At 39.0% G+C, this 12,053-nt stretch overlaps 1 protein-coding gene across 1 annotated transcript in view; it reads right to left on the reverse strand.

Moving 5' to 3' along the window:
• The window catches only part of MCTP1 (multiple C2 and transmembrane domain containing 1), a 258,485-nt gene that overhangs the window by 51,373 nt on the left and 195,059 nt on the right, over positions 1-12,053 (reverse strand). Inside the window, exon 16 of the mRNA XM_057398378.1 lies at positions 4,505-4,624. Coding sequence (XP_057254361.1) covers positions 4,505-4,624 — 120 coding nt within the window. The remainder of the gene's footprint in view (positions 1-4,504; positions 4,625-12,053) is intronic.

The raw sequence follows: 12,053 nt of genomic DNA on the forward strand, positions 1-12,053 counted from the left end.
TATGTTCAGATGGAATTTTGTGTATTTTCATTTGTTCCCATTGATCCTGCCCTGCCACTGGGCACCACTGAGAAGTGATCCCAGTCAGCCGTGCTGCTGTTTTCTCCAAGCTGTAAAGGTGGGGATTTTTGTCCAACACATTTGAAAACATCAAAAGATTAAGTAGTTTCTTAAAAGGAATGAAAAGAGAAGAATCTTTAAGCCTCAGCATACTTCCTGTTAGTTTGCGGTCTGTCACTGTCCCATGCTCTGGTACCCCCTACCTGCCATAGGCACAGGGCCAGCAGGGAAAAAAAGATAAGAGCAGTAAGATCCACACATTTCTAGTCTTTCATGTTTAGGTGGTGATGGTTTAAGAGCAGAATGGCAACGGTGCTAAAAATAAATTATTTTGTGACGTCAGATATTTAGGAATTGTATTTTAAGGAAGTGCAAGGATCCTTGGAGAATAAGCTTCAGGCAAAAAAAAATATTACTGCAAAATTCAGAGGAAGGCATTAAGAATGCCATTTTAGTGATTTTTTTCCTTGCTTAATACAGGAAGGAAACACTTACTCTCTGATTTTTTTTATACCTGCCATATGACCCAATGCCAGGATTTCATTCATTTAGATCAGTTCTGAATTCTAACAGAACAGAACTGTCCACTAAATCTATTTCTATCTACATCTGCTTACACCAACATTTAATGCAAGAGTTCATATTTCATGAAAGCACATCTTTCAGAAACACAACCAATCTTAATCTAAATGTATAAAAGACAAGGAATCCAATGCTTCTCTTTGAAGTCTGTGCCAGTGTTCAATTAAAACCACAGTGATGAACAATCCTACAAAGAGCCCATCTGAATCCATGAAAGCACTAACACCTAATATGCTGTTTCAGCTTTCTGTCTGGCTTCCCAATAGACTTACCTCCTCTTAGTAAATACACCTGGGCTCCCCTGTGCCCCAAATTAATTGCACTTATAATTCCAGAAAGGACTTGCACATATTACTTATTAGGAGTCAGAGTAAATGGCAAAAGTATCATACTCTCACTCAAACAAGCAGCGCAGGCTCATGTCATGCATTTGGCAGGTGAATCATCTCACAGGAAAGCAAATTCCAAACTACTTCAAAGAAATTGATGCCCAAGACAGCAAATGATACCTTGTCTATAGAGATAGTCAAACAAGTTCCATCCAACGCATCTGGACAGAAACATGGTGATCACTATTTCATTGTCCCACAGAAGAGTGCAGTCCCTAATGCCTGAATTGATGAGACAATTGATAATTGTTTTCTTGTAGGGATATTACAATGGAAACTAACTCTGCTGAGCTACTTTTGGAGGTCCCAAATCTGGGACTTTTGGAGGTCCCAAATTTAACTATTTTCCATAGACATTAAACAAATTTGAAGTGCGTATGATTTCTAACTACACTTTTCTAGTGAGTGAGAAAAGTTAACAAATATATTTATCTTTTTGTCTTATCATTAGCTTGAGGATGTCAAAGTAACTTCTGAAAAATTCCTAAGATAAGTAGTCAATGATTTCACTGAGTAACACAAGGAATCTCTGGAGGTTTGGGAACAGAAGCCATATCGAGTGAATCCTGAAGCATTCTCTAGCCAGCAGGAAACACTGCTTAAATAATTTAGTTAATATTTACACTCTGCATAGGAAAATAGAAATATTTAAATGACTCCTAATCTAATGATACTGTGCTAATGACCTGAGCTAAGGACTTGAGATATTATTGAAGATTTTGTGAGTTAATTAGAAAAGGCATCGCTTCATAGAAGATAGATGCTCACTGAGATGATAATCAAGTTCAAATAATCAAAAGTTAGTTCCCAACTTACATGCGATAAAGCCAAACAAAAAAATAGTAATTAATGGCACAGATATCAAATATTTTGAATGAACAGGATTGGATCATATGAGCTGTGTACCTTGGTCTGAAGAAATCTCACCAAGAGGAACGTTTTGAGTAACATTTGGTGTCCTTAACAGAGCCCATGTCCTTAACAGAGCCCATTGATAGCTTTGCTATTTTGTTAGTAAAGTTACATGACCCGATTAATCTTTACAGGCAGGTGCGATTTGAGAAACAAATGAAGTGCATTGAAGCTAGCAAAACCTTTCTTTTCATGAGGGATTTTAGTTACCCATAAAATCTTCAGGTTGAGAAGCTTTAAGCATTTCATGCAGCAGGAGACCTAGGGTTGTGATTTAAACACCTCTTAAATCTTGATCTTGGTCTTTTTATATAAATGTAACAAACTTCAGGATTAGGGACTATATCATCAACCCTTATTTTTAGATGACCCTTGGAAGCATAACAGTCTTAGTGATGTAGACAGCAATACCAGTGCCAGGATCAGGGCTGTATCAGTTCCCCTGCATATTAGAATCATAGAATAGTTAGTGTTGGAAAGGACCTTAAGATCATCTAGTTCCTGCCATGGGCAGGGACATCTCACACTAAACCATGTCACTCAAGGCTCTGTCCAGCCTGGACTTGAACACTGCCAGGGATGGAGCATTCACAACCTCCCTGGACAACCCATTCCAGTACCTCACCACTCTAACAACCTGTAGCTGTGCCTGGGATTGCTCCCACCCAGGTGTAGGACCTTGCACTTGTTGAACTTCATGAAGTTGGCATCGTCCCACCTCTAAACCATGTTCAAGTGCCTCTGGATGGCATTCCTTCCCTCCAGCGTATCAACCGAACCACACGGCTTGGTGTCATCGGCAAACTTGCTGAGGGCGCACTCAATCCCACTGTCCATGTCAGCAACAAAGATGTTGAACAAGACCGGTCCCAACACCGATCCCTGAGGGACACCACTTGTTACTGGTCTCCAGCTAGACATTGAGCCATTGACCACAACTCTTTGTGTGCGGCCATCCAGCCAGTTCTTTATCCACCGAGTGGTCCATCCATCAAATTGATGTCTCTCCAATTTAGAGACAAGGATGTCGTGTGGGACAGTGTCGAACGCTTTGCACAAGTCCAGGTAGATGACATCAACTGCTCTACCCCTGTCCATCAGTTCTGTAGCCCCATCATAGAAGGCCACCGAATTGGTCAGGCAGGATTTCCCCTTAGTGAAGCCATGCTGGCTGTCACCAAGCACCTTGTTGATTTTTATGTGCCTTAGCATGCCTTCCAGGAGAATCTGCTCCAAGATTTTGCCAGGCATGGAAGTGAGACTGACTGGTCTGTAATTCCCCAGGTCATCCATTTTCCCCTTCTTGAAAATGGGGGTTATATTTCCCTTTTACCAGTCATTGGGAACTTCACCTGAGTGCCATGATTTTTCAAATAGGATGGCCAGTGGCTTAGCAACTTCATTCGCCAGGTCCCTCAGGACCCGTGGATGGATTTCATCAGGTCCCATGGTTCTTGTGTATGTTCAAGTTTTTGTTGGCATGTCATAGGATCATTGAGACTTGAAGGGACTTCCAACTTCCTGCTCAAAGAAGACTCAGCCATGAGGTCAGATCAGGTTGCTCAGAGCTTTATCCACTCCTATTCTGAAAACTTCTACCAGCAATTGTAGAACTTTCTCACACAACCTTTTCCATGGCTTGAAAATTCTCATTGCAAAAAAATGTTCTCCAGTCAGAACTTTCGTTTTAAATTATGCCTGTTTTCTACCACACATCACTGTGAAGAGTCTAGCTCCATTTTCTTGATAACCTCCATATAGGTAGTGGAGAGCTGCTGCTCAGGTCATAGAATCAGAATGGTTTGGGTTGGAAGGGACCTTAAAGCTTATCCAGTTCCAACCCCTGCCATGGGCTGGGACACCTCACATTAGACCAGGTTGCTCCAAGCCCCATCGAACCTGGCCTTCAACACTGACAGGGATGGGGCAGCCACAGCTTCTCTGCGCAACCTGTGCCAGGGTCTCACCACCTCACAAGGAAGAACTTCTGCCTAAAATCTCATCTCAATCTCCACCCTGTCCGGCTAAAGCCATTCCCCCTTGTTCTGTACCTACATGTCCTACATAAGAAGAAAATAATAAGGAAAATCCTATGCTAAGCTCAATAAATGCTAACATATTAATGATAAACTGTGAAATACAATAAAATGTGATACATTCTGAAACTGTTAAGAAACTGGAATAATTTCAACCTTTAACTTCAATATGTGGGATAAAAAATGCAACATAAGGACTCAAGCGCACAAAAACATTTTCAAAGAATGTGCCTTCTCCTAAACACAGAAAAGGTGGTCATGCCTCTCATCTCTGCTCCCACACAAACCAGATTCTAAGGATAGTACATGTTCTACTTTATTTTTACACAACATTTTCAACAAAACCAAACAGATTTACTGAACAGCTGGAGAAAATTTAAATTAAATTGCAGGTGGGAAAATTGTCCATCAAGCATTGTGAACTGAGACATTTTCAGAAAGATGTCATAGTTAATTCAATTACAAAATTTTGTCTGGTTAATAAAAGGAAAGGACACTTATGCTCTTGAAGTAGAGAAGACTTACCATATCATGTTGCCTGTTATCTTTCCCTGGTATGATCAAGAAGTAGTTCCATGCTAGCAGCAACAACAAAGCCAGTGGTATCATGTAGAGCTCAAAGTTCCAGACCACAAAAAGAAAAATCTAGAAGCCAGAGTGGAAAAAAGTGATTCAAATCAGCATTACATTAAACTACTGTGCACAGTTAAGACTAATAAATTAAGACAATTCTAAGGAAACCCACCTCTTCTTAGGCAGGAAAGTTGTTAACCACTTTGCTGAACAGCCACTTACCCGCATGAAACAACTGCTACACTTTCTGCTCATACTTTAATTCATGCAAAAGGAAAATTGATGCAGTCTAAGAGGAATATTAATTGTATTAATTGTCCTGTTGTAAAATAATGCTTATGTAGGTAAAATAATGCAAATAGCAGAATAGTAAAGTTACAACTTAGGAAAAAAAACTTAGTTATTTCCATGAATAAAAATTAATAATCTATTTAGAAGAAAGAACTTGATCATTTAGTAGTAATGTCACACAAGCAAGCAGAAGAAGTAAACAACACAATTAAACTGGGAAAAAAAAAATCACACTAACAAGTAAAAATGAAAACAAGTAAAACAGTACTGACCACAGACTCCCTGAAAAATGGGATTAAAAAGAAAGCTGAGAAGCCACCTAAGTCCACCCATTTGAAAAACGATTTGTTGAAGTGTTTCCTCAGCACCCTCAAGTGCTGCATGGATGGAAGCTGGCAGAAGCATGTGCCTTGGTAACTGGGGATACTCTCCTGCCCTGGGGCCACACAAGGATCGCAGCCCAAGAGAAACCATCTGTAAACCTCAGATCTCTTCCATGGAAATTTGATCAGCTTTCTGGATGCTGGACTTGAGCTCTGTCAGACCCATCAGGTGGTACAGAGATGACTTTTTGGAAGCCTGAATGTTCTGGTGCTGGTATAAAATTATTGTTTTGCAGGAAAGAATTAAAAATAGCTGAACTTAGATGGGGTCAGACTGAAACCGTTTTTACATCTGATTTTGCCTGTGAACAAAACACCCCTATTTTAGCCAGCTCCAGACATAACTTTGGTTTGTTTCCTTTTAATGCAAAAAAAGCTGAATGTGAAAGCACTATAGCAAATCACACTATGTACTACAGCTGGCTATACACCCAAAAATTTTACTAAGCCTTTATCATCCAAATAATTACTGTTTTGGATATTTGTCTTTTTAATACCTACTAAAGTGAAAGAAGGTGGTGTGCCACAGAACTAAAGCAATGCCAATAGCTACGTAAACTAAAAGGTAATGTAGTCAGATAATACTAGATAAACTAAAAGGGGCTCATTTTCCCAAATCAGCCACCAAGATAAATATAAGACTAAAATGGGGATTTAAACAATCTTCTGCTGGATTTTTGCTTAGAGTTAAAATAAAATACTCTTATCAAACACAAGGCTTCCATGTAAAAGAAAAAAAATCTGCATTTTGAGCAATCTCTCTTCTCAAGATAAGCTAATGTACCTCATGCCCTACCTTCTACCACTGAGCGATATATATATGGAAGTCTTGTGAGACTGTAAGTCAAACATAATAAATACTGAAAGAACTAAAAAAGCAGTGTGTGTATGACGGACGTAAGAGGACACCAGCACTTCTAACAGTTTTTCATTTGAAAGAAAACTGCCTTTTTTAGGTTGTTTAGTTTAAAAGGAAATCTGTCAGAAATGGTAATGAATAAGAAGCAAATAGCAGCTCAAGGAATTTGAGAGTTCTTCTATGAGCTTGCTAACCACCCTTCTGAGAGCAAGATTATAGAGATTTGGTGCAGTAAATTTGATAAAGGCAACTTGCAACAGAATTTGTATCTCAAAAGAAAAGAAAATAGTCCTTGCACCTTTTAACCCCAGAAATGATTCAAGTCGATGGATGCATCCTGAAGGGAGCTCTGGAATTTGGCAAACAGGACTCAAGTATCAGAAAACCAAATACTGGAGATTACCTGCTGAAAATGGCAATGCATAGAGTCTTTCTTATGGTTCCATCTGAACTTTGACTAGAAAGATGGAAAAAAATCAAGTAATATCCATACAATGTGTAGATCCAGAAGAAACCAGCAATCTAGACAGTGTCATGAGATACGGACCTCAACGGAGACTGAGGAACATGGCCATCAAGTACTTTGTACTCCAGAAAACCAGTGAATTCTTATCCAGACACCCCTCACTTTGAGTTTACAAGTGCAAGATGATCCTTAAAAGTATTAATTCACTACAGTACTGTGCTCTGCAGGCCAGTAAAATATTATATTATTACCTCTTTATGACTTGTATGGAAATACCTTTCAAAAATGTGGCTATTACAGTCAACACCTCCTGTAGATCTTTTCACTGACCCGCCACCTAAATTTCCATCTAGTCTGGCTGAACCTCAACCAGCTCCTTTCAGGCACTTGTCTCAGCCAGGCACTAGGAAAACAGGGACTCTGTATTTGCAACACAAATGAGATGTGTGCTGTGTGAGACCAGCACAGTGATGACACTGCAAGCAAAATGGCCTACCTTCCCCAGAAGAGAAATGCACTCATGAATTGCACATGGAAGAAAGCAAGCAGATTCCCAGTATTAGTATTTTAATATTAGTATTATTATTATACAAAACTTGTAAAAAAACAAGTAAACATGAGCAAACCCAAAATATGGTGCAGAACAGGACTAAGACTTAAAGAGCCCAGTAGCTGGGGGGAAGAGAGGGAAGAAGTGTAGTGCTATGCAGAAACCCTCACACAGGAAGGGAGGAAATCCTATGTATTCAAGTAAACAAGTATGGGGGGTAAAAATCCAGAAAAGCTACAGAGCAAGTTTAAAACGTCAGTTTATGGACTTGCCTATGCATGTAAGGCATTGAAACATGGACTGTATCTGGTATGATCTCTTCCAAGGAAATAATGGCTCTAGATCTTTTAAAAAAGGAGCCTCATTGCTACTGAAACAAGCCAACTATTTTAAGTGAGGAGTGGGAGTCTCAAAGGTTACAGTTTAATATAGCTGCCATTCCCTACACAGAAGAATATGAGGAAGGACTTTGTTACTTCTCCCCCATGAGATCAAGATTTTCAGAGTCACAGGCATGAAATGGCCATTTAAAACATCACATGCCCCCTTCCTGGATATGTTCAAGGCCAGGCTGGACAGGGTCTTAGGTGATATGGTAAAATGGGAGATGTCCCTGCTCATGGCAGGGAGTTGGAACTAGATGGTCTTAAGGTCCTTTCAAACCTGAACCGTTCTGTGATTCTATGATACTCTTAGTGAGAGACACACACATTAAACGATCATTCAGGGAGACACATGACACTATCCCTGGTGTATAACACTTCAAAAAATAGTTTAAGTTAGAATATTGAATATCCTATTCTTTTGCAAACTACAGTATATTTTAAAAAGAAATCTCATCCAAAATGATTAACACTTCCTACTGTTCAGAAAAAAAGCCTGCCCTTTCAGACTAGCAGCTGTGGATCATTAGCTTTCCAATGATGAGATGTGTTTGATGAGTATTTTTCTTTCTAATTAAGAGATGAGATTCTCTATTTGACTATCTCTTCAGACAGAAGTGAAGAGAAAGATTTCTGCCTACGTGGAAAGGCCATATTCTACAGAAAAAATATTTCAGATTTCTTTTTATCTACCTCCACCCAATTTCGTTTCATTTTTAACAGAACCCTGTTTGCACCCACAGGCTTCACAGCATTAACCCCTTCATTTCTCAGCTCATGTTATTGTTTTTCTTTTCCTTCTGTTTTGACTGCAAATGGAGCAGAACACTTAAGAAGAGGATCACTCTAACCCACATCCTCAGGTGCAGGAGAGTGCAGTGCACATGACAAAGCAGAGCTGTGAGTACTGCTTGCTTCATAGAATCACAGAACTGTTTGGGTTGGAAGGGACCTTAAAAGCCATCCAATTTCAACTACACTGCCATAGGCAGGGACACCTTCCACTAGACCAGGTTGCTCCAAGCCCCCTCCAGCCTGGCCTTGAACACTGACAGGGATGGGGCTCTTGCTTGAGAATCTTCCGACAAAATCTAGAAACTGCTCCCTGCACAGAACTGCCTGGGTTTGGTGACAGTCACAGGACCAGGCATAAGATGATCCCATCTGAGATGTAGGGAGCTTTCCAGAATCTGCAGCCTCACAGCAACCTTGACAGCAGATTGCCTTCAGGCAAAAGAGAAAAGGGAGCTTGATGGCATGCCAGCTTTTCTGCTTCCCAGCTTCTCCTGGTCGCAACAGGGAAGGGGAAGTCCCCATGGGTAAGCCTGGCCAGCCCCAGGCTGGCATGGGAGCTCTTGAGATTGGCACTGTCAGCTACCATAGTCATGAGCTGTAATGTGTTGGGCAGTGTGATGGGCTATGGGCACTCCCAGCAGTGTCAAAATACACAGGGCATGCCACTCATACAGCAGCCTCCTTGTCAAATTATGGCTTTCTGTAACCATTTTCAAAAAAGATCCTCATGGCTGCATTTACATATTACCTATATCCTTGCATTATACGCATTACTCAACTCCTGACTACCCTGGAAATGCAGAAGTTGGCTGCACAGTGTTTTGGCAGCTCCAAACACTATGCTCTAATGACAAGATTGTCCATTTACCCTTTAAGCTTAAAAGGATAATTGTATTTCCTGAGGCTTTGCCCCTTAGACATATTCTCAGAAGACTAAAAAGAGTGAAAGATAGCCCCCATATGTGCATGGTATAGACTCTACCACAGTACTGTCAGTTTTAAGGGCTCTGGTAAAATTCTGCCTTGTGTTTATACAACAAAGCACTTGAAAATACTTTTTGCTGTACCTTGGAGAATCAGTAGCTTCTTCCATTACAAAAGTAGTCAGTTACCTCTGGCAATCACAACTCCTCTCATCTTATATGGCACTTGTATTAAAAAATTTAAAAGGAAGCATTTCTTTTAACTGTATCAGATCTCAAACATGCTAGTACTAATGTAAACAGTTATGGAAATCCATTTCAAACGCAGTGCCTTTATGCAGGTGAGTCTGGAAAAAATGTGCCTTTTGAACATATTCTAAAGCATCCTCCAGCAGATTTTTTCAGCAGTCTTGCAATTTCACTTCCAATTACCTGATCGCCATGACAAGATGGCGTCTGAAAGATTGAGGATACAACACACTCTCCGTTACTCTGTTTCTTTAAACAGGCAAGTCAACTTGAAAACAGCAAAAGCATGGAATATGTAAAAGAAAAAATACAGGAAAAAAATCATGTCATTCCCACCTGCACTATTTTGACAGATTTCCAGTGCAACCTTGGATTAATGTTGGTTCTCTTTTTCAAACGCCTGAGGTCCTCGTAACCTGAGAAATGCTAAATAATTAGTATCTTGATCCTTTAAGAACTACTTTAACTTGGAAACAACCTTACTGGATTTCCTTCTTCTTCTCTGTCTTTACTATTATTATTATTATTATAATTATTATTATAATAATCCAGTTCTCCACAATTTAGATTTTTTTTCTCTCATTCTTTCTGTTTATTTCACGTGGAAAAAGAAAATGGAGATACTTCCATGACAAATACTAGTAAGATCTTAGCAAACTGGGTAAAGTATTATTTTCAAACCAGTCTTGATGAAACTTTTGGTATATTTGAAAGACCTAAGGTAGCTCTCATTAAAACACCTGGATCCCACATCTAGAAGAATGCTAAAAAAAATAGAAATCCATTTCTTACTAGGTAGGACACATCTGGTCATGTATTTTCCAAATTACTAAGCTGTACAACAAACCCACAGATCTATTTCATCTGACTTCTTTCATCTATGCATGGTGTACCATTAGTTATTAAAGGACTCCGACAATTGTGATTCACTTGATGTACTTCAACCCACCCAGATTTTTTTGAAACACTGCTGCAGCTAGATAGTTCTTTCCTCTGAGCAACCTTCACAATGAATCTATTGTCCAATTACATCATACTGTAACATAACAGGGTCTGTACAAAATTGTCAGCACCATTAAAATGTTCTAGGTAAAAGCTTTAAAATGTACATTTAGTTTTTGCATACTTTTCTCTTGCTTACACTTTTAAATGATGTTTCACAGAATCTTCCAGAAGTGAAATTAGTTTGCTTTGGGAATGCTGACAATTCCAAGAACTTGAACCTCATGAATGCAGCACTGTTTTAAACAGCACATGAATTATGGATATAAAAGTCCTATTGCTGTAAATGGTTTCATATAGCAAATGTTAGTGATGCTCCTCTTGCCATCCCTCTAAATATTTATTCATTGTGGAATTTCTTCAGTCATTTTTCTCCCTTCACTTAAAGAGTTTCTGAACTGCATTATTACAGCTGTGTAGTTGGTATCCAGATAAAAATTATATGGGCAAAATATGGTTCATTGAGGCCATTTCCATACTCAAAGCCTCCTGCCATTCTCAGGGCGCTTCTATACAGATTTGTTCTCTCAGACTGCTAAAACGCAGACAACTAAGAGAAGTTCATAGTATTTTCCCTATGATCAATAACACCTGGCATCAAGTGACGAATGCCCAGTGAGGATACATTAGATCAAAGGCATGGCAGAGAGGAGTGCTATTAGATTCATCAAACCTCTCTTGCATTTTAATACTCATTTTCTGAACAATACCCAACTGTTTACTGAATGATCCATATCCTTTTTTCAGGGACATTAACTAGAAGACTGCTCTACACGTTAATTGTTTTCCAAATTAAAAAGTGCTTTCAATGACTGTCCCCAGATTGATTTTGCTTTGGGTATATATATATATATATATATATATATATATATATATATAAAACTCTTGGGTTTACCTATTCTTTTTAGCACAGCTCTGCTGAAAAGACTAGTCACCAGCTGTACAATTCAAGTCATTTTGTAATTCAAATCGTCAAATTTTACTCTAGGTTTTTTAAGAAGAGGTACTTTGGCCCTCTCCCTATTGCACATACTTCTTCCCATCCTAGAAATTAATCCGATCCTTCCCAATATTAAAATTCCTTAAAAATTTGCTAACAGTTACAGAACCACACATGCCATTTCTGTTAGAAGCGTCATATTATGACCAATATTTCTACAAACTACATTTCAAGTCATTATTTACTTTTTTTTTTTTTTTTTTACCTCAGATCTATGTCACAAATCTATGTTTACATTCCTTTTACTAAAAAAAAAGTTATCTGACAGATTTCTCCTGTGTTACAATTGCAGTGCTATGAGGGTGGGACTGTTGAAAGTGTAAATCTATGTGTCACTTTAGAAGAAAACTCTAAAGTGTTGACTTTATGAGAAGTGTAATATCACAACATAGATCATGATAGATAAACTATAGCTATTTATGTGTACTGGATTGCCCCCTTCCTTTCTTATAGCTTGATATACTGAGCAGGGGCTGACAGGCTTTGAACCTGCCTCCTGTTCCTTCCAAACTGCTGAAGATTGTAAAATTAAAGTGTCCATCAAAAACTATTAACTGGGCATAGAGAAAAAATATTTGCTATCTTTAGCTTACTGAGAAT

The sequence above is a fragment of the Pezoporus wallicus genome, unplaced genomic scaffold, assembly GCF_028554395.1.
Source record: "Pezoporus wallicus isolate ANWC-B61680 ecotype Strahan unplaced genomic scaffold, APGP_CSIRO_Pwel_v1 contig_6580, whole genome shotgun sequence".
Taxonomy (NCBI): Eukaryota; Metazoa; Chordata; class Aves; order Psittaciformes; family Psittacidae; genus Pezoporus; species Pezoporus wallicus.